Source organism: Gobius niger (assembly GCF_951799975.1).
Source record: "Gobius niger genome assembly, chromosome: 1".
NCBI lineage: Eukaryota > Metazoa > Chordata > Actinopteri > Gobiiformes > Gobiidae > Gobius > Gobius niger.
Window position 1 is genome coordinate 60,109,822 of NC_136852.1, and position 26,728 is coordinate 60,136,549.

General features: G+C 40.2%; 1 protein-coding gene across 3 annotated transcripts in view; it reads left to right on the top strand.

The window, feature by feature from the left end:
• kcnip3b (Kv channel interacting protein 3b, calsenilin) overlaps nucleotides 1–26,686 on the top strand; it is a 29,095-nt gene extending 2,409 nt beyond the window's left edge. Inside the window, exons 2-8 of one of the 3 annotated variants that reach the window (XM_079554419.1) lie at nucleotides 10,553–10,727; nucleotides 22,862–22,986; nucleotides 24,402–24,471; nucleotides 24,850–25,028; nucleotides 25,157–25,261; nucleotides 25,342–25,404; nucleotides 25,785–26,686. In XM_079554419.1, the coding sequence (XP_079410545.1) occupies nucleotides 10,553–10,727; nucleotides 22,862–22,986; nucleotides 24,402–24,471; nucleotides 24,850–25,028; nucleotides 25,157–25,261; nucleotides 25,342–25,404; nucleotides 25,785–25,832 (765 nt within the window). In that variant the 3' untranslated portion in view covers nucleotides 25,833–26,686. Of the gene's footprint in view, nucleotides 1–10,552; nucleotides 10,728–18,618; nucleotides 18,740–20,492; nucleotides 20,743–22,861; nucleotides 22,987–24,401; nucleotides 24,472–24,849; nucleotides 25,029–25,156; nucleotides 25,262–25,341; nucleotides 25,405–25,784 lie in introns of those variants that run through there. The other 2 variants (XM_079554421.1, XM_079554420.1) reach the window with 2 other exon arrangements.
• The last annotated feature ends 42 nt before the right edge of the window (nucleotides 26,687–26,728 follow it).

Sequence of the window (26,728 nt, forward strand, 5' to 3'; positions counted from 1 at the left end):
GTTTTCTTTTATTTATGAAGATTCTCCTCAACATCTGCACCTCTGAGAGCACTTCTGGTGTGCACCGCTTCTATTTTTTCAAGGTCCACAAAGCAACATTTATAACATATTTAGACAAAACAGCAGTAAAACAACTCCTAAAGTTGAGGGCCTGCTGACTACTGACAAATACATCTGACACAATAGCATGTATGAAAATTTAGTCTCACACAAAGTCATATTTCAATGCAATCATCAAACCTTTATTAGTTCTGCGAGTGCCATTTTTGCATGTCGTGTGTCACGGCGGTGTGTAGGTTAGTGGAATCTCTGGACGGCGACATCGACCCGCTGAAGGAAAGCTGAAGGCGCGGCGATGCTGTAAAATACCAATCCCTGATCAATAAGCACTGTGGTGTTCATGTGCGGCGTCTTCATCATCTGTCCGGTCTCCTCCTTGAGCAGAAATGGCATCCGTTGCTGGATACGGCCCGGTGTTTGACATGGACAAAGTGTGTGAGGGGCCGATAATTGAAACACAGCTCCTCGATTGCTCAAAGCCTTCCTCAGAGGATTAATTCTTTCTCCACATGAAGGCTCACACATCAATGCAGTTCTCATTGTCTCACCGTGTTCCTCTCGCACACACAAACGGAGCCCAGCGTGCCGCCCATATGTTAGTGCCGTCCTCCCTCCGAGACACTGATTCGGACTGACGGCGAATACCCAGGGCTCCGGCGACTCGGACACAAATAGTATCTGCTCTGGACTCTCAGTGCACTTGCTTATTCCTCTCAGGAGCCGGTTTATGACTTATATATAGCTTCATTGTTATATAAAGGCAAATAGAAGGATTATTTCATACATGCTGCATACAACAAGATTGCTCAACATCAACGCCGCTCCTTTGAGGCACTCTTAAGGAGAAGCGGCATCTGTTCTGAGTCTGTTTTCATGCGTGTTCTTTTGTTTCAAACTCGAGCTTTTGTTTATTAATGTCATGTCACACAGAAGCTGACAAACAGACCAGCTGCTCGATCGAGGAAGTCCACAATGACTGGTTTGACTTGCTCTTTCGTCATGTCTTACTGGATGTACTCATATCTCAAGCTGCTGTTCGGCTGCTTTCCCCATATGTTGAATTCTCTGCAGTTTTTTTTTTACCTGTAGGGAAGCCGGGTAGCTGCCTTAAAAGAGAGACTGAAGGATTTCCAAATGAATGATTGACTGGGAGGGAGATTGGAAGGAATGAAGATGGAGACTGTCTCTATTTATGACTGGAATAACATTTTTCTGCGCCTTTTTAGAATCATATCAATGCGCATAAGCTCATGACATTTAGATAGCTTAACATTTATTACGTAACTATCATTTTGAGTCATCTACTGAATGGTTATTGATGTTATGCCCGTCTCCTGTGACCCCTTGGTGAGGAGTCCTTGGAGTTATTTGTGCAGTTAGTGGAGGAAAAACTGTTCCAAGTAATTGATTCCCAGGAGACAGTAGCTCCCAGCAGCGAAATGAAGCTGGTTCACACATTGACCAAACAAGAGCATATTCTACTGGAAAATCAATCTGTTTAACTTGTAGTTGAGGTTTTCAGAAAGTAATGATCTGGACTGTGTTCAGATCATTGACCTGAGGGAGGTGGGTTATACGTCCGGTTACTGAACAGAAATGATGGAGCTTCCTGGATGAGAGGCAAAATGAAAAAATTGGGGTCTTTATTGTATCAAAGTTAACCTCTGAACCCCCGTCTTAACCGGGCACATTTTCTCCAGTTCGGCTTTACCTAAGAGACGAAAACGTGGATGAAAATGCAACAACAAAGGGACAAAAAAGTGGCAAAACAGCGACAAAAAGTAACAATAACACAACTTTAAAGTGATGGAAAAGCAACATAAAAGCCACATAAGAGCGACGAAAATTGTGACGTAAACGCGACAAAAAAGTGACAAACATGCGATGAAGAGCTGAAGAAAATACGACAAAAAAGCATTAAAAATAAACAAAAAAAGCGATGAAAAAGAGACAAAAACACACAAAATGTGATAAAAACGCGGTGATAACACAATGTATGTATGTATGTTATGTAGGTCTTAGCTTTCGAATGAGGCATTACTCTGGCCTAAAGGATGTAAGCTCCAGTCGAGAAGCTTCTAGAATTGGGCAGTGGTGGAAGAAGTTCTCAATATTCTTACTTATGTAAAAAAGTATCTGATACATTTTTTAAGTAAAAGTATAAAACAGTGCATTGTAAAATGTTTGTTATGAGTAAATAGTTGTTTTTAATGTAGAGTTTAATGTGCAGGATTTTTTTATTTTTTTTATTCAAACCAGGTCTGATCGAGCAAAGCACTAACTCAGGTCTAACTCAGATCTAAACCAGGTCTAAACCAGGTCTAAACCAGATCTTAACCAGGTCTAAACCAGATCTAAACCAGATCTTAACCAGATCTAAACCAGATCTTAACCAGGTCTAAACCAGGTCTAAACCAGGTCTAAACCAGATCTTAACCAGATCTAAACCAGATCTTAACCAGATCTAAACCAGTTCTTAACTAGGTCTAAGCCAGATCTAAACCAGATCTTAACCAGGTCTAAACCAGATCTAAACCAGATCTTAACCAGATCTAAACCAGATCTTAACCAGATCTAAACCAGTTCTTAACCAGGTCTAAGCCAGATCTAAACCAGATCTTAACCAGATCTAAACCAGATCTAAACCAGATCTTAACCAGGTCTAAACCAGATCTAAACCAGATCTAAACCAGATCTTAACCAGGTCTAAGCCAGATCTAAACAAAGTCTGGAGTAAACCACAAACCAAATCTAAACTGGGACTAAACCAGCTAATCGTAGAGAGGTCACTTTGAAAATAAAATACTTTTAAAAATGTTGTCGACCAGAAATTACATATAAAGACTCTAAAATGTAGTGAAGTAAAAAAAAAAAGTACATGTCCTTACATGTACTTTGGGGCGAGGTCATGGGTTCGAAACCCAGCTCCCCTGTCGTTGTGTCCTTGGGCAAGACACTTCACCCAACTTGCCTCCAGTGTCTGCGTACACTGGTGTATGAATATCGATTCTTTTTCAAGTATCGCGATACTTTCAATACTTGTGTTCGAAGACATTTTTTTCCTGCAATCCTTTATTTTCCAGTAACAGCACTTTGTTACATTTTGTGTTAATGTACTTTTTGATCTTAACACTTCAATTAATGTCTAATGGCATTAACTAAAATCTGGACACATGAGAATTTTCTTTTTTTATTATTTTAAGGTAAACATATTACAAATCATAATTACTTACTGCATCGCAATACGTATCAGATCGGCCCCTGAGTATCGTGATACGCATCAGATCGTGACAAAAGTGGACGTCCCCTAGTACCTCACACTTTTCGAATCCCACCTCCTGGAAGTGCACACTGTCGTTGTGTCCTTGAGCAAGACACTTAACCCACATTGCTCCCAGTGTCTGCGTGCATTGGTGTCTGAATGAGAGTATGAATGGGTGAGTGGATCCTTGCTGTAAAGCGCTTTGAGTGCCTAATGTAGGTGGAAAAGCACTATATAAGTTGAGACCATTTACTTTCCACCACTGGAATTGGGTAAAACTGGAAGCAGCTCGGTGAAGGCGGGTGGTGAGAGGTTAAGAACGAAAGACTCCAATCATTTAGGAAGAACAATATCATTCGCAAACTAAATATCCTGTATCTATGGCGTCTTATCGTGTGTTCCATAAAACCTGTTCTGAAGTTTCCTATTTTGGTTTAGTTTCCAAAATGTGCACAGTGAATCCAAAATTGAAAAGCAAAAAACGACTCAACGACTTTAGTGGTAAAACTTTTGCAACTGTGGAAGATGCCCGTGTAGGACTGAGAGAAAACAATAGTTAATTTTGATGGAATGATGATGAGCTTGTTCTATTAATTACAGCCACATAATCGCTGTGCCTGTGCTCGCTGATAAACCCGACAGTGTTTACTTTGTGCTTCTCCTGCGTGTGGAAGCTTCCTCGCTCTCGTGATGCCCGTTAAAGAAATCACCTATTTACATATACCATAGCACCAAATCTGGGAGACCATAGGAACCTAGTAACGGTTGCTAAGGTGTGATTGGTGCAGTCCTTCCTACAGGCGAGAGGTGTAGCTAGTGCTGTGTTTAATTGCACTGAGAGCGAGCGGTCTGTCGTACACATGATTTGTGAATGTGTACGACAGCGCTGCCGTGGTGCGTGTGGGCGGATGTTGAAGGGTGACAGATGTTCGTTTTTTGGGGTATTTATAGAGATTGTTTTGAGGTCTGGGCTCCTGTTCTCCTTCTGCATGTGCGGAGGTATTTACTTCTCTACATGGTCACCCATTCGCATCCATGAACATGCACAAAGTTTCAGCCATAACTACTGTATGTTATGACCTATGTAATGGTCCCTTGATATGAAGGAACTTTGAGCCCAATGTAGGTGGAAAAGCTCTGTATGAAGTGAATCCATTTACAGTTTAGCGATCTTCATATCCACAAGTCTGTTTTATTAATAATATCAATGATAAAACTATAATTGTTGTAATTATTGTATAACACCAAATAGGAGTGTGACAATATATTGATTTTCCGATATATCGCAATAATTTGCGGGATGATGCAATACATACTTTTGTGCATATTAATGAGTGACGTCATGCATATTAATGAGGCAGCACTGTCACACAAGTATATTACTTATAATAATAGTTTTTGTAATGGTTTCTTGTTTGTTTAAATGTAAATTAAGTCACTGACAGATCTATAGACCCATTTTTAGTGTTTAAGTCAGGAATCGTTTATACACACAGAAAAAGGGGTACAAAGCACATTAAACGAAATGTAAATGCTGAATAATATGTTGTATGTTCCAAATAAAGGTTAAAAGTAGCATGTTTTTTGAAAACAATCGTGATGTATCGTCGGTTATTTTTGTGCAATATATCGATTATCGCAGTATCGGCGTATCGTGAGACTATCATTGTCGCAAGCCATGTATCACATACCTTATTGAATAGTGAGGTACCCGGAGGTTCCCATCCCTAATATGAAAAACCTACTGTATTATCTCCTAAATATACTAAATGTCAATATAATACTGGAACAGTGTTTATTGAATGAAGTGTTTGTTGTTTCATTCATTCCTCTTTTATCAAATCTTTGAAAGATTTGTTCTTAACCTCTTACCCCCTGCTTTAAAGAGACTAGATGCAAGTTGGTCATTTAATGCTCACTACTACCACCTCAGGTCTCATGCGTAACTGCAGCTTCTATATCAAGCTTGTGCATGACGGCACTTCGGACCGGAGTGTCAGTGCAGGATTTTAGAGGCAGTTGTGGTGAACAGGTCTGAGCTCATTCTACACATTAGGACATGGCTGGAACATGTAGGGGGATGAAAATATTTAGTTTGAACATTTTTAAACTCTGTATAGTTCCTTTAACTGAGTGCATTTTCTCCAGTTCGGCTTTACCCAAATCTAAAAGCTTCTCGACTTTAGCTTACAGCCAGTGCAACGCCTCATTTGAAAGCGAAGACCTACAAAACTGATCGTAACTTTTTTATTGTGTTTTTTTGTCGTGTTTTGGTCACTTTTTTGTCGCTCTTTCATGGCTTTCTTGTTGATTTCTTGTTGATTTTTTTTGTTGTGTTATTGTTGCTTTTTTTTTTTCATTGCTATTTTGTTGTGTTTCCATCATACATCTCATTTTTATTATTGTTTTTCCGGCACGCTTTGTCAGACTTTTGCCACTTTCTTGTGTTTAGATTTAGGTAAAGCCAAACTGGAGAAAATGTGCTCGGTTCATGAGAGGTTAATGACATCTTTCAGTCATGTAATTTCGCATTACACTGATCATCTGTGGGAAACTACAAATCAGCCTTATTCATTTTTTTTAAACCTCACAGACATTGTCATTCATGTTGTGTATGTTGACACTGTCACTCATCACAGACACTCAAAATAGTTCCTGTTGAAGTATGTAGGGCCACTGTGCAGTCTGGTGCCAGTCTCTTAATCTGATCTCCACTCACACTGTGTAATGAGGACAGTCCTTCTGCTTCATGTAAACCTATATTCATGGACGCAACAACGACGACCGATGTTAATAATTGATAGCAGAGCATATATGTGTACAGCATCTTCGCTCTGCTTGCTCTTAGCGCTCTGGCCTGTAGCGTATAGTGTGTGGTGACAGGCTGTGTGCATTTACAAGAGAGAAGTGCTGCAAATGGCGAAGTCAACTGAAGCGTTAAGGAGGAACAGACGATAAACAAACTCGTTACAGGCCATGTGCTACGTATGTGCCCAGTGGACCATGATGCAAAAGAATGTAGCACAAAATGCCTTGGTGTTTTCTCTGTCTGCAGGGCTTAATTTGAACCCCTCTGTTGTTTACTCTTGTTTTCTGGGGGTAAGAAAATAAAGATTTGGAGAATATGCAAAAATATTTGAGATAACACAGTGAGTGTGGAGTAAAATAGTCGCCTGTTTCCTCAGGCCAGTTCAGATCAACGTTCCAGTTACTACTCATTAAAAAATTAAGCTCTGAGTTCCTGTCTCCATCTGTTTGTGTTACAGCTTTCAAAGCTTCTAATCTTTGACTTAAAGGAACAAGACACCGTTTTTCCATATGAGATATGTTCTTACCTTAGGTTAGACGAGTTGATGCATACCTGTCTGGTCTTCACCCGTGCACTCAGTCACGTAAACAGAGCACAGATGTTGTTAGCATTTAGCCTCTCCTCTTCTCTTCTCTGGGGCCAAACGGGAGTGAAATTAGAGGCGACCAAGCTCTTCCACATTTTCCCTATTTAAATACGCTCACATTAATAGTTACACCATCCAAGTGTAGTTACACAAATTAAAACATGTTGATTTTCTAAGCGGATAAAATGGGGAACTATATTGTAAGGCGTAATAACACCAGAAGCACTTCGATATCTGCACAGTAAAGTTGAAAGTGCTCCTAAGGTATTACTATACGCCTTACAATATAGTTCCCCTTTTTATCCGCTTAGAAAATCGACATGTTTATATTTTGTGTAACTTATACTTGGATGGTGTAACTATTCACGTGACCGTATTTAAATAGGGAAAATGTGGAAGAACTTGGTCGCTTAACTTCACTCCCGTTTGGCCCCATCGAGGAGAGGAGGAGAGGCTTTTGTTTACACTGTCTGTTCTCTGATTGCCTCTTACCCCATGCTGTAACAATAATATCTTATGGTAAAAAATGCCGGCTGCAAACTCTTGTGTCCCTGCTCGGAGTAAAGCTAGCTCTCCGGATTCGAGCTAGCCATAGCTGACGCGCTGCAACATCAGCAGGAAAGCAGTGGAAACTCAAACTAGAATTATACCGCGACGAACATGTACATTTAGGGACACAACAATGTAAAGACGATCCTCCAACCCACTGAAAGGACGTTCTCTGATTTTGAACTCCGAACATACTCATTTTCGCTGGCTAGCTATCTTACTCCGATGACAACAATTCAGGTTGATTAGCAGGACGGGAAGCAACAGGAAGTCCCCTCCCCCACACCCCGTGACCGGAAGTTAGTGGCCGCCATATTGTGCACGTAGCCAATTCCTTTAAGAACATTTTTGGGATAGATTGTACCTCATACTGTACAGCAATAGAGTTTTTCTATATAGTGGCAATGTACACGCTCATAAGCACATGTTGTAACTTTAAAAGATTAAATTGTACACTAGATTCAACATTTTGAAGTTACATTTTCAGTAGCACCTTGCCATAAGTGTTCTCTTGTCCTGAAGTTTGTTTACTGAACAGCCTTCACTGATGTGTAGGACCACCATGTCCTTGAGTCTCTGCGTCTTCTGAACGTCCTCTCCTTTCTTCTTCTTCTTCTTCTTCTTCTCGTTTAGTCCCAGCTTTTCATTATGCTAATTGACTTCCATTTCTTCTCGGCGCACAGGCATTTCCCTTAAACCGGAGGATTTGCCTGGTCCGACTCCTATGGGATCAAATACCCGTTTAAACCCTCCCCCCAATTTGGCGTTCCCCTCCTCTGTCATCCTCTGCTCCTCTCCTGCTGCAGATTAGACAGGGCTGCTGTTTGTTCCAGGCCCCGCTTTCATCTGGCCTCCCACTCGCTCCTCACATGTATATGGATGTGTTTGCCGCTGCTGGGGCCAATAGGGAGGTGGCTCACTGAACTGTTAGAAAATGTAACCAGACATTCTCTCTCTCCAAATCCCATCCCGATAGATCTGCTCACAGACAGTTGTTAACCAATCTGGACAGCGAAGTCGCACATTGAAAAATAAATATGAATGAGCAAATGCCACGGGACAAATATAGCTCTGAACTTGTAGAAGATGAAAATGTGCCAAAGTATTATTATGTCATATTTATTAACCTCTTACCCCCACTTTGATCTGAGCACTTTTTCTCCAACTCAGCTTTACCCAAATCTAAAAGCTTCTCCATGCCTATACATGTGTTTCCAATGAGATCATGCCATTTTGAATACCGAAGTAGAATTATGCAGTACTACAACATGTATACATGTATACATACAACAATATCTCTACTCAGGATAAAAATGAAAGACAACTGATTGACAGTGGCATTTTTATGTACTCGTAATTATTGCTCATGAAGATAACATTAACTAATATAGTAAAAACACGGCCCCAGAGAGCTGTGTCTGCCACATTTGCTGTGATATAACCAGCAAATGTGGCAGATGTAGCAGCTCTGTCTGTCGAGCTACAGCAGGACTTACTAAAGATCTGCTTCACCCCTTAGACTAAATTAACACATCAAAGGGTAAACCTTTTTCTGGGTTTTTTATACAGTTTGTCAACAGAGTCTCAGTCTGAGTCAGTCAAGACGTTAGCATGCTACCGGTTAGCAACTGTCAATTGCTTCAACACGATAAATATGTGGCTCACATCTAAGAACACTGAGGAAATACTACAGTAACAGCTCAGCTTTGACCTCTGTCACATGTTGTATCCAAGGCTAGATGTTTGGAGTCTGGTTCGGGGATTTCTCTTGGAGAGGTCAGAGCTCAGCTGTTGAAGCTAGATGCTAACCGGTAGCATGCTGTGAAAGAATAGAAGCAATGCACACCAGAAGTACTCTCAGAGGTGCAGATGTTGAGGAAAATCTTCATAAATACATAGAAATTGGACATCGGCTACTTAAGTATGCGATGCTGTTTTCTTGATAACCGGTAACATGCTAACGTCTTAAACCCTGACTCACTGTTTTCTTCACATAAACGTGCGTCTCTGGGGACGTGTTTTTACTGCTGTCTTCTTAAGCAATGATTACGAGTACATAAAAATGCCACTGTCAATCAGTTGTCTTTCATTTTAATCCTGAGTAGAGATACACATGTTGTGGTACTGCATAATTGTACTTCTACTGATTGTAGCATTTTTGTTGTTATGTTTTTCGCACATTTTTTAAGGTTTTTGTAGTTTTTTCATAGGTTTTTTTGTTGCTTTTTCAGGTTGTTTTTTTTGCTTTTTCATTTTTTGACACTTTTTGTTGTGTTATTTTTGCTTTTCTGGCATGATTTTGTTGCTTCTTTGTTGCTTTTTCATCACTTTTTAGTCAAGCTTTTGACGCTTTTTTATTGTATTATTGTTCCGGCTCTTTTTGTTGCTTTTAGTCACTTTGCATTTTCATCCTCGTCTTTGACGCTATTTGACGCTTTGTTTCAAGAAGCTTTTAGATTTGGGAAAAGCCAAATTAGAGAAAATGTGCTTGGTTCAGGTGGGGGTTAAGGGGTTAAATATCTATAAATGCACCAGGAGCTATTTCCTGAATAATGCAAAAACCCCTGTGCTCATCGTAGCATTCGTGCTTCTAACTATCAATATTAACTGAATGTACTTAATTTAAAGCCATGCTGTGAAACATTGATTTCCAATAAGTGGAATAAAACACAGGCTTTCATAAAATTACAGATGTTTTTATTCGTGTAAACGTCTTTACTGAATGGGCTTCTCTCTCCTCAGACCTGACTCGTAACTCTGCTGGGCTCTGGTTCTGGTAGATTAATCTGCAAATTATAAGATAAGATAAGATAAGATAGCCTTTATTGATCTCACAATGGAGAAACTCATTTGTTACATTCAACTCTCATTAAATAGTAAATAGAGCAATCTTGTACACAATGACTTCCAAAAACTTTAATTGGGTAAGAAGTATAAATCTAAATAAACAGACTATAATAAAAAAAAAAATAATAATTCTTGTTTTTACAGTTGTACTTTGATTACATGTAGCCAGATAGAACGTTTTTTTCCTTCAAAATGTTACAGCTTATCATTAGGAGCCTGTATGTAACACAGTTTTGGAATGGTCCACAGTGTGTTTTTAATATTTCAGCTTTATTTTGTTTTATCCAATGATAACACAGAATGTCACATAAAGCTAAAACCTATAAAACAATCTGCTATAACGGTGACCTTTCGTGACCCTCTAAATCCTGTGACTGACCAAACAGAACCAACGCGTTACTGTCCCCCTTCTCATCAGCGGTTGTGATTGTGTGTCCAGGTGGACGGTAAGGTGATGGATGGCAGCCTGCTGGGAGATGCCAATGGCGTTGACCCTGCTCCGGGCAGAGCGAAGGATTCTGGGAAGTGGCAGAAGCCGCGGTTTTCACGTAAAGCGCTGATGAAATGCTGTTTGGTGAAATGGATCATCGCCAGCACACAGCCGCAGGACAAAGGTGAGTGTGGGGGGGTCACATGTGACAGCGTTAACACCGGGACAGTCCAGAGCCTCCTGTGGACACTATCTATCACAATAGGGACTGTGCTTCATTGCAGTTTGTGTTGATTTTAAAGTTATTAAAAGGAGGGAAAGTTTGTCTCCGGCTTGTAAAGCATTTCCACTGCCTGAATGATTCTGTGACTTTATCCATGAACACTTAAGTCTGATGGCTCCATCTTGTGGGCTGATATCAGATGTGCACATTGATGAATGGAGAGTCTTCCCATCAGAAATGAATATAGAGAAAAAAATGTCAGTCAGTGTTTAAGGACTGTGTTTTGTTTAAGAATAAAAGGGGGCAGAACATCAATATACAATGCAGAGTTAATATTAGGCTTTCAGGATCCAACAGCTGAAATACAGGTAACTGTGGCGTGAGCGTCATGGACCGTGTAATGAGACTCTTTGAATGAAACCTGAGCAAAAAAACATCCACTTAACACCCTTGTGGCTGTCTCCTGTTCTTCCATCAGCACCAAGGCCATCAGTGTCCTTAAATGGCAGTACATTAGTAATTAACAGAAAAAGAGTTTTTTTTCCTTCACATTGTTAATTGGCAATAGAGAAGATCTCTGTGCCTAAGCAACAAGAAACTGCAGCCCTTCTGCCACGTGATTTCATATGAGCCGTGCCCAGGAAGCACAGATTGAGCATGTTGGTGGCATGCCCTTGGTAATGGCCAGCAGCTAAGAATAGCAGCGTAGACAAGTATCAGAGAGAAATGGCAGCCGTGGCAGTGTGGTCGCTGTGGTTAGCTCAGAGGTCGGAGCGCAGGCCGTGTCGTCAACAGCTTGATAGGCTGGCAAACATGAAGAACTACAGCTGAGCTCAAGCTCTGAGAAGTCACTGTCACTTGTAAATGACAGTCAGATGTAATGGAGACACTGCGGATGTGGCACTTTTTGTTCAGTGTGAATGTTCTGTCATTGTATGTACCGGGTGCGGAGATGAGTGGCACTGTAGCCCAAGACAAATTCTCTGGGGTTTATAAGGTTTATCTTCTCTTCTCTTCTCTTATCTTACAAGTTTTACTACTATTTTCTTTGCTTTGCATCTTTATTCAGCTGCCCCCCCCAACCCCACTCAAAGTCACTATCGCAGTCATCTAGGTTCAGACTATAAGCCAGACAAATAATTTACAGCAGCCATTTGGCTTCTTTTTTTCCATATAGATAAACATTTTAAACGACAATTCCTCAAAGTACAGTATGTGAATGTCTGTATATACTGTATATATTTTATTGATGACATTGGGAGCAAAATGTGAAATGTAATGTAATCCCTGATGGGTCGGATTCCATTCTATAGGAAGTTTAATTTACAGTACAGTATGTAGGCTCCACACTGTATCTGACAGATGAACAAAATGTACTTTTGAGGAGCACAGAGGGTTTTTTTAGAAGCAGAATGCAGTCACTGTTTAGTTCCTTTTTGAACAGGTCATTTGAAACTATTGTAGCTTTAGGATAGACCCAGAGTCATGTAGTCTTGTAGTCAGCCTCCATTAGGGCACAAGGGCACAGGAGAGAAAAGGAGGGAGGGAACATCACCTGTAACGTCCTGGGACATCGAGATAAGCGTCCAAGCTGCTCTCAGGACACCACACAAGTTTGACCGGACTTTTTTTGTTGTTGGAACGAACTTCTCATGGAGGAATTTTTTCCCAAATGATTATTATTATTTTTTTCCTAATTGATCTTTTGAAATCGCTTCACTGGTCGCGCCCTGTCTGAAGGATGAATGCCTGCAAGAGACAGTGTGCAAACATACTGCGATGCGTCATTGGCTTCATCACTGGGACACTCATACCAGGTACCTGTCCATGATTTTGGAAAACACAAAGCAAAACTATATTCCAACTTCCAACAGCAATTATCAATGGCCAGACTTATATTACAGGCTGATATTCGGATTCCTCGGGAAGTTAAATTTGTGTTGCTCTTTAGAATATATAGAACCAGATAAAGCTGTTTTATAGTGATACAAGTTGTCCTTAGGTTCCTTGTTTCATCATTGATTAGATGTAAGTTTATCCTCAGGTCCTCTTCCTGTGTCCTTTCTACCAGTGAAAACATTGCTCCATCACACAAGCAGCTGCTGAATCAGCGATCTTTCACATCACTGACATGTTTGACTTCATTCTTGATGTGTTTATTCTTAATTTTAGTATTTTTATCTTTTGTTGGTGCCGTAATATGACATGTTGTTTTTAGTGGCAAAACAGTGGGTTACAGATATGTATTTATAATTCAAGTTTCTCTCACTATTTTCCTGATCTCATTACAGAAAGGAAAGAAAAAGATGTGGTTAAGATAACGTTTGGTGGAATATTTGGTAAACACAGGGGGGTGAAAAGCAGGTCGGTGCTTGGGTGTAAGGACACAACGTTCTCTGTTCTGTACTCGTCGTTTTTGTGTCCTTTTGTGTTTGTGGTTATATGGAGTCATTAAACCTTTGATTGATTTACCTCGCCCACACTTCCTTTGTGTGAATGTGTGTGATTGACGGTTTGGAAGGGGTGCGCCCATGTTTTTAAGTCCTCCTCAGGGTGATCAACAAGAGAGTTCATTATTGTTGTTATAATCATAAACTGTTGTATGATCAGCTCGTCCCTGACCAGAATATAGTGTTCAAACGTTTACTTACTCTTGCGTTTTCTTCCTGTCCGTTTAGCTCCAAAAGTGATGACTTGACAAATCACTGAGCGAATTGGTCCACAGCTGAGAGAGCTCATGTCATGATATATTTGAATTATCTGATACACTCACTCATGTTTCATCAGTTTCTCTGCCTTTACTTAGGTGTCCTCTTTAGGTCAGGCTGCTGGTGCGCTCTAGTGGTCACAATTTGTATTGCATTGAAACTTGACTCGTTCAATCATTCATCATTTCAAAGTTTTTTCCTATTTTCATCATGATGTCTTGTTGCTGCAAGTTGAAATGGGATGTTTGGATTAAGTAAACCTGCATGTGTATTCTGGCTATTCTTTTAACGGCCAATCCAGGAACAACCACTTCATTTAATTTTACTGTAAATCAATGAGCACTTCTTATCACTTTCATGGTCGACAGAGGCTGCATGGTGTGGTTTCTTGTTCACTAATGAGTCTGTGGAGATGAACTACGCACAAAAGCAGAGTTGATAAAAGTTTAGAAGGATTTTTTTTAACCTTATTAGATATAGGACAGACCTGGGTGAAAGGGGGTTCAACCAATTGTCAGAGCCGGGACTCAAACCTTCGACGCTGAGGTTGGAACAGACTTTATCCAGTTCTATGAACTCCAATGTGTTGCTGTTATTCTTATTGCTTAAGGTTCACATGTAATGCCGTTATTCTCTTGGCTGGCCAAAAAGGACACCTGGATTTACAGTGCATAAAGATAAAGTGCCTCCCATTCAATTCAATCCTAATTTCAAGCAAATTTAAGCGCCCAAAGCAGTACAGAAGTTGCAATGGCAACACATTTGTTAACTCAAATGTGTCAACTTGTGTTGTCAAGTTTTCATGACTATGGACGAAACACATGTTTCCAATATGTTAATGGATCACATACTATATGTATACTGTAAGGATGTATACATGTCATTTTTATTATTATTCCCCCCCCCCCCCCCCCCCCCTTTTTCAATCTTAAGTGTATAACTATAGCAGATAGTTTTTATTTCTACATGGTTTTACAGAGCTTGTACATATGGGAATATTTGGTATAGCAGGGCTGAGCGATGAATGATTGAAGTTATGCACAGTCAATTAAAGGGTTTAAAATTGAGGTGGGGGCAACTGAAAATTCTTTGACGGTAACTATGGAGTAGTTCGAAATTTGCGCAGTATTATCTTCACTTTACTGTGCGGAGGCCGAACTACTCCTGGTATTATTACGCCTTACAATATAGTTCCCCTTTCTATCCACTTAGAAAATCCACAATGTTTCACGCATGAAGACCTGACAGGTACAAATGAACTAAGCTAAGGTAAGAACATATCTCAGTATGTAAAAATGGTGGCCTATTCCTTTAAGCTCGTGCATGACGGCACTTCGGACCCAAATTAACACCTTTTTGAGTGACAGTGCAGGATTTTAGAGCCAGTTGTGGAGAATAGGTCTGAGCTCATTCTACACATTAGGACATTGGTGGAACATGTATTGTAGGGGGAGGAAAATACTTAATTTTAACATTTTCAAACTCGTATAGTCCCTTTAATTCTGATCAGAACCCTCAATGTTTTGGGCTGAGTGTCATTGATAAAAGTAATAATGATGCACACTTGACACACTATTTGGCTTCTGTTTCCATCATATCCTCTAGAAATGTGTGATACCAAGACAGTGATCAAAGTTGACTCTTCAAGCTCATGTAAAAATGGAGAAAGCCTTTGGGGAGCTACATTGAAAGGGAGGACCCGCTGGAGATGACGGAATCTTCCCTTCATCCTTATTTGTTTTGAAGATTACTATACAGTACAGGAACTATTTGTAGCACTGCAACAAACCGGCTTTCTTCAGCGATAAAACATCAGCTTGTTTTCAATGAGCACCTTCCTGCTTCTTCACATTATTTCAACGCATGGCTTCATATTTTCCCACCTATTTTCCTCATCCGATGGAGTGGAAGTGGTTTCTTTGCAGAGATGTGAAGTGGAGACAGGCAGAAACGTGGAGGTGTGTCACTTATGAACTGAAAGGTCAACCGCTCCCTGCCGAGGTTTGATCCTGCCCTCCTTTTTTATCTCCCCTCACCATGGCGTGCTGTCCCAAACTCAAACAGACTTCTAAATAAGGCTGCAGACTCTCACCTTCCACCTGTTGCTCTGTCAGTACTTGCCTCAGCTGCAGTCGTCTTTGTCGGGAGCACAGTTGTTATAACTTGATAGGCTAAGTCTCACTTTGTTCGCTGCTTTTGTTGCATTATGGGAGCTGTGGTGGCTGCGCTGTCTGTGGAGGCCCGGAGGCGCTTGTCTCGGCCCAGCTGCCTTTCGCACAGTGCTGCCAGGTATCATCGATCAGGTAGGCATTGAAGGACGGGTCAAATGCAGAGGACTCATTTCCCTTTCCTTGCATCACATGTTGTGTTTTTTATAGTCATGCAAGGTCATTGAAAATGTTCTATATTTTATGTCGTACCTATTTTCTCTTTGTCTTCTGTTTTGTTCATAAATGTCATTATCCATAAGTCCTGTTCTTTGGATGTTTAGTTCTTCACTTCGGTCTAAAAGCTTTGGAAATCTCTTAGTATTGTGTCTGACAGAAGAACATCAAGTCTCTATTTACTGACAGTTGTGTCAGCAACCTGGGCTCAGCCTTCCCTTTAAAAAGCTGCTAATGGTCTGCTCCAAAGCACTCACGCTCACATTAGGCACAAACATACTTCCCTAAGCAAGTTAGAGTCTGCGTTCACGAAAAAGTGCTACCTAAGCCAGTGTTTCCCAAAGTGGGGATCGCGGGACGCTGAACTGGGGGTCGCAAGATGATTTTGAGACCATTTTTTTCTCCCATTTCCGACATTGAATTTGATGTTGATGTTTTTTTTTTTAAACAGGTATATTTTAGTGAAATTAAGCTAAATATCAAAATACAGTATTCAAACCAACAGCATTAAACCTGATTTACAATGTTTTCCACCTTAAATTATTGTAAATTCAGATTATATTTTAAGGAAGTATAGGTAGGCCTATCAAAATAGTAAATTTAAAGTTTCTGCTCCATTTCATTTATACTATATTGGCTTGGCAATTTTGTTTTGATTGTAAGATGTCACTTTTGAATGGAATTTGATATATTAAGGCAGGAAAATATCGCGATAAACAATATTATTGACTACAAAGATACTCGATTCAGCTCTAAAGCAGATTATGCCCCTTTGTTCTAAAAGTGCATAATCATATCCTACAATACCGCATTCAATAAACCTCAATTTGCTTTGGTAAGGCAGTAAATATGGAGCTGTTATTTATTGAACGAGAAGTCGATATAGTAATTATCGTGACAGCCTGAGTATCGCTCCCGAGTTGTTGAGTGATTTTGGGAGTCATGGCCTGAAAATTGTTAGAACCCCTGCCTTCAGCATGTGATAACATTGTGTATATTTCATATTTAATTTGCCATAAATAGCCAAAACCGGATCAACTCTAGCTGCCAGGGGTGACCTCCACTGTAGTCCGAGTATAAAGTTTCCGCATAAGAATTGACCATTTACTTTGTCACCATTTTGGCTGCCATGACATGAAATAAATGTGTCTCTGGAAAAGGAACGGGTCCTTCAAATAGCCATGGATACATTTGTGGACATTGTGTGGTTATTTCTGGACGTATCCTATCATCTCTATTTGTTTATTATTAGAATCAGAATAAGAAAGGGAACTCTCCTCGGCAGCAGTGCGTCACAGTGTTATTGATCGGTCCCATTTTGGCCTCTAAACTGTGTCTGCCATCTCCCGCCCTGTCCATGCATTAACACACACATAACCCTCTCTTCTGTTTTATCATGCATTAGCGATCGCATAGTCATCATTTATCCTCCTCTGACCTGCCACACACACACACACACTCACACAATCACATGTATTTAGGCTCTGTTTCCACCTTGTGAGCGAATCAGAAGCCACTGAGATTTGTAACTTTGAGCCGTCACCTGATCTGTGCCACTGTTTCTGTTATCTCACCACACTGTCCATTCATTTGGGTAATCTGACTTGTGCACCCTCCACCGGAGAGATGTGGTGGGGAAAGGGGGGGTGGACACTTGATCGAGAAAAGTGAAAGAGTGAGCCACAGCGCCAGGGGGGGGGGGGGGGGGGGGGGGGGGAGCGTCTGCGGTTTGCCAAAGTTATGGGATGAAGGAAGAGTGGTGTGCAGGACGACGAGCTGGAATCACAGGCGAAAGATGAAAACGTGAGAGTAAAAAAAAAAAAAAAAAAGGGAGCGACGGAAAGGAGGCAGAAATGGGCTGTGCATTGGAAGCAGCAACAGTTAAATGAGCAAGCAGGACTTCTGTGCAGAGAGATGGGGGGAAAGAAGAGTTTCTCGTGGCTACATGTTGGATTTCGCAGGATATCCCTCTCCGTGAGCCACTCCTGATGCTGTGAGCAACTCCATCTGCTTTCACGTGTGGACCGATTTGGACGCCGAATAAGTAAACGTCTTTATACACAGTGAGGGAACACCTCTGGTCACTGTGCAGATTGCTGAAAGTGGTCTATTCATCCTGGATTTAATTGTCTTCCTTCATGTTTGTTTGTAACCGGTCTGTTTTAAAAACGTTTTTCCTTGGCAGCCTGCACTTTCAGAAGAACTTGAAAAGGACATGTGTTTACCGGATGTGATCGAGGTTTCAGAAATTGCTCCCTCAGATAATGGGTTATTTATTTGCGGTGGCTCGTTTTCTTTTTTGTCGGATAATGATCAAATGATGCCTGTGTTGTCGGATTTTGCCCACAACAGAACTTTTGTGTCCTGGTGAAAGGAATCTGCGAAGTGAGTAAGAGGATTTCCCCCTTTTTTCAGCCATGACTTGATGAGTGAATGTTTGGATTACAAGACAGTGCAATATTGAGTGTGAAGCAAGAGTTCTGACTGTTTGCAAAGTGACTCTCTCTGCTTTAATGCACTGTCATAAATAACGACTGGCCCAACTTGTTTGATGAGACCAGAGAAGGGGATTTTCCATATATGTCGTCCGCCACATATTTTGGTGTTGACATTTCTGTGGATTGTTGGAGATTGCTGTGGTGCTTCTCACGCTGTCCCCAAACAGTTTTCTGGACTTTTTTGGACGTCTGACCGGTTTGTTCCTTCATAGCGTTACTCATACTTCATACATACAAGGTTGTGCCTTAAGTGAGTTCCCTAACTCTCCATAAAACCATGGGTATCCATGGTATGGAGCTGTGCGCCATTGGTGTAGTCATCATACTTTTCATGGCAGTCCTCAAACAGTTCGGCATCCTGGAGCCCATGTCGTCATTTGAAGGTAAGTCTGTCCTCTGCAGAGCTGCTAAAGTTTGGAGCTCCTGTTTGTAGTATTTTAGGCAGATGCATGATGTAATTTGTGATATCCTCAATTCAAGGTGAACAAACTTCAGATTTGGGTAAAGCTTGAATAATGTATGATCTATAACATAATGGATGAGAGGTTGCACTGAGAGGTAACACTTAATGGAGGTTCTGTTGTGCTTACTTCATCATTAAAACTTGATGTACAATATACTCTGTACATTAGAGGCTGTAAATGAGATCAGCTTCTGCTTCTGACGCTGTACTTTGATTGTAGTTTTGGGCACAGGCCAGTCAGAGTGCCCTGCAGTCAGAGTGCCAACAGGACTCCAGTCGGCACCTTAGTGCTGCAAATTCAGCTTTGCATCAGAGATAATCAATTCTAAACTCCAATAATATTTGTTCATTATTTATCAAACTCCATCACCATTACCGCCGTACCCCCATCCTCTGCCCACAACAGTGCCTAAACTGGGTTTAGCATTACTTGACATCAATTATACATGTGTTATCGAACTGCCTTTCTCTGAGGCTGCCTAAATATGGAGTACTTCACCAGGCCTGAAGGACACTGGGAATCCATCAGTAGCCTCCAATCGTCCCGCAGGTGTCCTCTTCCGAAAGCATGACTTCACTACTCTGCACCCAATCTCCCCTTCAGCTCTTCATGTTTTCCACTGGCCATTCAGAAGCTTTGATTCACTTAAAACTTTATCCAGGTAAACTCAAACACCAAAATGTCTGTTCTTCTGTCACTGGTTTTCATAATTGAAATATCCAGTTTCAGGACCAACTCCCTTCATCAGAGTAGTTTTTAATTTGAAAATATAATTATTTAGAAATGAAACTGTCATTTAAACTGCTTATTTTACTAAACATGAAATCCAGCGACAGAAGAACAGCCATGATGATGCTTTACTCACAGATGGAACCTAGCATGGTCAACAGTGATATGACTATTATTGATATGACTACTATTACGGAAACGTCGGGCACTGAGAGACTTCATTACAGTTACAAACATGAACTGATTTTGTTACACAGGGTCATTGAGAACCCAACGCTGCACCTCCAGTTGTTTTTGTGCAGCCCAGCAGAGGGAGACACCAGTGTTGGTTCAGAAGTGTCACAGAGCCCGGGGGAGCTCACAACCATTGTTCCTCATTATTAAAGTCAAATGTGTGACAGCGTTCATTTAATGAGATAATGCTTTGGTAAATCTGTGGTAGAGCCCTCTCTAGAGGCACAGAAACAATTAGAAAGTAGATCAGCGCTGTGACAAGGGGATGGTAATTCAGGGCATCTGTTAACCTTTAACACTTTGAGCTCTGGATCTTAGAAACAAATCCCTCAACTGTCACCATTTTCCACCCGTGAATCAATAAATGACTTGGGACAAGCTAATCTCTGTGCTACAGATTTATCATACATTAATGTGCAATGAAATTGTTTAGCTTTTTGTTTATAGATCCAGAGAAAATGCTTAGCAACAGTAACCACTCCACTTACAAAGGGACTTTGTACTTTTTAAGTGTGTAAACTATTGTATACGGCGATAATATTCTTACCTGTCATCCATCTCAGTCTCTAATACAGTATTTAAACCTTCAAACTTTTTTATTTAAAAAAATGAGGTCAGATTTTGCTACATGAGCCAGTGGTGGGAAAAAAAGACTCAATTAAAATAGCAAGGGGCGGGGGCTGATAGAGAGGACTGTGACAGAAATACAGCATCAGTGACACTATTTCTCAGAGTTAAGACAGTGATGGAGTGATGCTTTGAACAAACCGTCATGGACACAGTGTAGGTCTGGATCACAGGGTTTCAGAGGAGAGCCCAGAGGAGCAGCAGTGGAAGATGAGTGTGAGATGGGAGACGGAGGGGCTGCAGACCGTGGGCATTGTGTGTCTGGTGATAATGTTCCTCAAACTGATGCACTTGCTGGGCCTCATCGACATCACGGAGACCGGTGAGAGACGGTCACTGGTCAGGCTGGCACAGAGCAAAAATTACTTTTCACCAAACTCTAAATCCAGTGGCAAGGAAGGCGGGGATTTCTTTACAGCACTCTTGACACATTTGACAGGTTTGACCTATACCTAAGGAAATAGTTAGATTTTCCTGATTCCACTTTTCTGTGATGATTTCTTAATTGGAAATAGATACAGGATGGGAAATATGATGTACCAATAGGCTGTAAGTCTGTCTTTGTAGTGATTAAAACCCACTCTTATGTCACTTATGTTTCAGATTTAGATATAACATAAAATTATACTTCTAACAATTCTTCTTGATGAAATTGCCTGGTAACTATTGTGTGACATTTATACCCTAACCCAGCATTACACCATCAAACTAAATACTAAGTAGAAAAACACGAAAGCCTGTCATTTGCACTTTAAAATCTTTTGGCGTTTCAATTCACCTCATCTTGTATTTTTGAGTGCTTTGTTATGTTGTTGCATGACTGAAGTTAAAACTTATTATACAATTGTGGTGACACTATAATAAAAGAGGGCACCAACTAATAATAAACACCAGTGAGAAAAGACCAAAAGTTGGATCAGAGGTGCAGATGTTGAGGAAAATGAGGAAGATACATTTATTCGATAATCGATAACGTTTTGGCAGAGCCTTCTTCATACACCAAACATAAATATCAAGAAGCGGAAAAGACAAGAGAAGAGAAAAGGTAATAATATTGCAAAAGCTATTCCATAATGTTGAATGTATAGACTTTTTAAAGGTATACATTGTTTTGTAGCCCTTGATTTGCAAACTACTATATCTGTCTGTATAACATGACTAATAGTTGGTGAGTTTTTAATCTCTTTTAATCACCAAATCCTTGTTGGCAAAGCGACAAAGGTTTTCAAAATGTACACGGACAGGATTATTTATGAGCTGAAGACGTTGCGCCTCTCGTCCATCAATCTGGCTACTTTCTGAAAACCTTTTTTTGCTGTTGAACTTTCCTGAACAAAAGAGTTGACGGACAGTTTCCTCTGTTTGACCCGCCTCATTGTAAAAGTGCATATCCAGTGCTTGTGCAGCGGATCTGTTGCTTTTTTAAAAATAAAGTTCTCAGTGTATTATGTTGCACTGCTCAGTAGGATGTCGATGCCCCTGCTACAGTTCTTCCCTCATGATATGTGCCCCCTGAATATGTCCGAGCTGACCTATTTTCTTTTGTTGTTTTTCTTTCTCTTACTATCGCTCTTACCCCTACTCTCCATTCACTCTCTATCACCCCATCTCGGTGTCGACTCCCCTCCCCTGTTCTTTCTGTTCAAAGATGGTGAGTACCTTTGGCGCTCTCTGACAAAACTCCCTCCTCCTTTGGAATGTCTTCTTTTCTCCCAGACATGCAGTGCTTTCTCTTAGAGTGTGTGACCTGACAACTAGCAGCGCCTCGACAGGTTTACTGCTGTGGGCCACCAAACCCTTCAAATTAGATGGATAATGTTTCCACCTTAAAGAAAGTACAGTTCAGAAAGTACTCAAACTTCTCTCAATATGAAGTGATATTGATAATGTTCAAAAAGCAGCTGCACTCAGTCTAAGAGGCCAGACCTTTCTGACCTCAACTTTTAACTCAAACCAAATTTTAATGCTCCTGTTTCAGCGCATTGATCATGATGAAGAAAAAGAGTTGGATACCCCTACTATATAGGGTCTATAATTGTGTCACTATTTCTTTTATCATGCTTATTCAAAACTCCTTTAAATTTGATTATGAAGTGCTATTGTAGGGGAGATAAAAACAATACTACTATACTTTGCTGTTAGCTGTATGATTAGAAGCTGTTTGAGCACTTTCTGAAACAACAGTGTGCCTCCGGTTTCTCTTGTTCTCCTGCATTAATCCGACAGTTCAATGCCAGGTTTCGGCTAAGTGCACGTTCTCCTGACTGATGCCTGTCTGTTTGATGTCTGACCCCGTCCCTGCATCCACTATCCACCGTACGCCTCCCGCTTATCAATTCATTTCCTTTCTTTACATCTCTCTGTTTTCTCGCCCCTGTCCTCTGTTTGTCTGTCTGTCTGTCTATCTATCTATCATTCCTTCTTTCTTTCCTCCTATCTCTGGCCTCACAGACAGCAGTGACAGTGACTTGGAGCTGTCCACAGTGCGTCACCAACCGGAGGGGCTGGAGCAACTGCAGGCGCAAACCAAGTTCACAAGGAAGGAGCTGCAGTCTCTGTATCGGGGCTTCAAAAACGTATGTCAATGAATATTTTCCAAGTTTTACAAAGTCTAATCAAACAAGTCAATGTTTCATGACTAACCAAGGCGTTTCCCCAAGGCTGAGTTGGTGACCGTATCACCACAAGACGTATTTTATCTGATTTTAAACATCTGTGCACTGTCATGTGTCTCCACCCACTGATACGTCTTGGAGTTCACGTCACCAACACTGTCCAAGAATGTCCACTTGTTTCGATTGATTAACTGTAACACAATGTTCATAACACTTTTTGATTGGCTAAAGTAGATTGCACATTATTCACAAAAAATTGCTTGATATGTCATTGACTAAAATTAGGTTAAACTGAAAATAATGATCTGACGAAATGTATGCATTCATTTATTACTTTATTAGTCATGTATTCTTCATTAGAACCCCCATGAGCTCCCCCTAAAGGAACAGGCCACCGTTTTTTCCATACTGAGATATGTTCTTACCCGGGCTAGATGAGTTGATGCGTACCTGTCTGGTCGTTGTGCGTGCCCGTGGAAGAGGGTGGTACCTTCCAACTTCACCCCCGTTTGGAGCTATAGAATTACATTAGGAGAGGCCAAATGCTAACAACATCTTTGGTCGTTGTGTGTGACTGAGCGCACACACAAAGACCAGACAGGTACACATCAACTTGTCTAAGCTCAGGTAAGAACATATCTCAGTATGGAAAAACGGTGGGCTGTTCCTTTAAGTGGTTGCTAGTCTTTAAAAAAAAAAAAAAAAAAATCTGAAAATCATACATTTAATTTTTAATAGAACCTGTTAAAGGGGCTAGATGCAAGTTGGTTTATATTAAGCTTGTGCATGACGGCAATTCGGACTGAATTAACACCTTTTTGAGTGTCAGTGCAGGATTTATAGGCAGTTGTGGTGAATAGGTCTGGGCTCATTCTCCACATTAGGACATTGCTGGAACATGTAGGGGGAGGGAAGTACATAATTTTAACATTTTTAAACTCTAAGGTACAGAAAGTGGGAACACTTTAAATGTTCCTGTAAATGGTCCTCTGATACTAAGGATATAAGGAAAGAAAAAAAATCACATTCTGTGCTATTTACCCTTTTATTTTGCTCTTAAAAGAGAGTTGCGTCTGTTGTATTTTAACTTTGTAACAGTCTGCTTGCAATTTTGTATCTACCATAAACCCGGACAGTTTCTTGAGCACATTCGTTTTTTGAAAGTGCTTTGTTCTGAGCGATTTTCAGTTTCTGTAGATACTTTTGTGTAGCATTGAGAAAATACAATGCTTTGAGCAACAGTGTTAAGAACCAAATCTTGAATAAAAATAAAGAAAAACATGTTAAACAACTTTCAAATCCTAAGAAATGTTTGTAAAAATGAATAATGCACTTTTAACATATTCAGTGTGTGTTTTTGTTTTCTGTCCCCATAGGAGTGCCCAAGTGGTCTGGTGGATGAGGAAACATTCAAGTCTATCTATTCTCAGTTTTTCCCCCAAGGAGGTGAGGCATTACAACATATGATTACCTGAATAATACCTTTAATAATACGTATTTTAGTTTTTTCTGAATAAGTATTGTGATTGCAATTAGACTTTTGATCTACTGTATGTTTTCAAAGCAAGATACAGTTCATTCATCACATTTTGAAACATGTACACGAGACGAGTAATAACATTTGAGAGAAGATATATATAGGTTTATAAAAAAAAAGCTGCTTTAGAGACAAATTTGTTAATTGCAGAAATATTTTATTGCTTTTTTTTAACAATTATTTTTTTTGGGTGCAGTCCAGTTACAAAATTATAATTAAAAAAAAAAAAAAATAGTAAAAGTAAACTTAAATGAGTTGCTCACTGCCCTTGTTTCTTTCTCCCACAGATGCAACAACCTATGCACATTTTCTGTTCAATGCGTTCGACATCAACAGAAATGGCTCCATTCGTTTTGAGGACTTTGTCATTGGTCTTTCTGTGCTGCTCAGAGGCTCCGTTACAGAGAAGCTCAACTGGGCCTTCAACCTGTATGACATCAATAAGGACGGTTATATCACCAAAGAGGTAACAGTCTGTTTTTTTTATCTGCAAGTGTACAATAAGGTCACATCCTGTTTTTGACGGCACAACTTTCTCTGTGCACACGGCAGTTGTTGTTGAATTTCTTATTTAAATGAATCTCCCCTCTGTAGGAGATGTTAGCAATCATGACATCTATCTACGACATGATGGGGCGGTACACTTACCCTTGTGTGCGGGACGATGCGCCCTCTGAGCATGTGGACAAGTTCTTCCAGGTTTGCTATTTCATAGGGAGTACATTGCATCATTTTAGCCATTGATCCTAACTGAACTTTGTTGCTGTTGTTTTCTTCAGAAGATGGATCGAAACCGTGATGGCGTTGTGACTATTGAAGAGTTCATTGAAACTTGTCAGAAGGTGACTGTGCTTTTATGCTGTAAAAAACTGTACTATTATATTATTTTGTCTTTTTAATGCTTAGATAATTAAAGGGACTAGATGCAAGTTCCTCATTTTTGTACTCACTACTGCCACCTCAGGTCTTGCGCGTAACTGCAGGTTCTATATTAAGCTCGTGCATGGTGGCACTTGGGACCGAATTAACAACTTTTTGAGTGGCAGTGCAGGATTTTAGAGGCAGTTGTGGTGAACAGGTCTGAGCTCATTCTACACATTAGGACATTGCTGGAACAAGTAGGGGGAGTAAAATACTTAAACATTTTTAAACTCTGTATAGTTAATTTAATTCTGATGGGCAGTAAATAACCTGTTTTTGATAAATATTCTTCTTCTTCTAGGACGAGAACATCATGAGCTCCATGCAGTTGTTTGAAAATGTCATATAAGGAAACTACAAACTACGCTTTCACAAAATCTCTTGACACAAGAGCTGCCCCGTCATAGCTGCAATGTAAGCAAATGGATTCTAGAGACTGCTAGTTGCAAAACAAGAGCTTCCTGAAATGTCCAGTGTTTTTTGGTTCTGTGTTTGTTTTTTGTTCTTCTTTTCAGATTTTACCAAAATAAATGAGGGAGAATGTTAACAATTTTGTCCTTGGAGCGCTGCTGACACGCAGCAAGGACAGTAGCTTTATCATCTTTACACATTCCTTTTTAACACTAAAGACTGATATTCTCCCTTGTTCTTACATCACATTAACCACTGAATCTGAGCATGGGCTGAATCAAACTTTGGAATCAGCAAAAAAATAAAAATGGGAGTGGCACAAAAATAAAAAGCATGTTTGTCATCAAAATGTGATGTGAAATTAGCTTGCACTGACACAATGTACAATACGCCTATAGGCACTGTAGATAACAGTTCTGTATATATGTATAGATACAAGTCTGACAGTCATGCCCCGTCGGAGCTGCTCTGGGCCATTTATCCCAAGAGAATGCATTTATTAATTCCTTTAAAAAAACACAGAAATTGAATTTATGTATTTGACACATTTCAACTTTGCTCATCAGAGAAGCTGTGCATTATCATGAAGAAGTGACTGTTACAGTTTGCATAGTATGCTGATTTAAATTATAATATTTTGACTTTATTCTTAAGTATTGAGCATGCAGACTCTTGAGTGCCACAGTATAATGTACAATGAGTTGAACAATGTCTTACGGCGAAGATCCTGTGAATTCCTGTTCATCACAGTCACACTTATGTACAAACTAAATAAACCTGTTTTGTGATTATATGTGATTTGCTGAGCTCCTTTTTGACATTGTATTATCTATA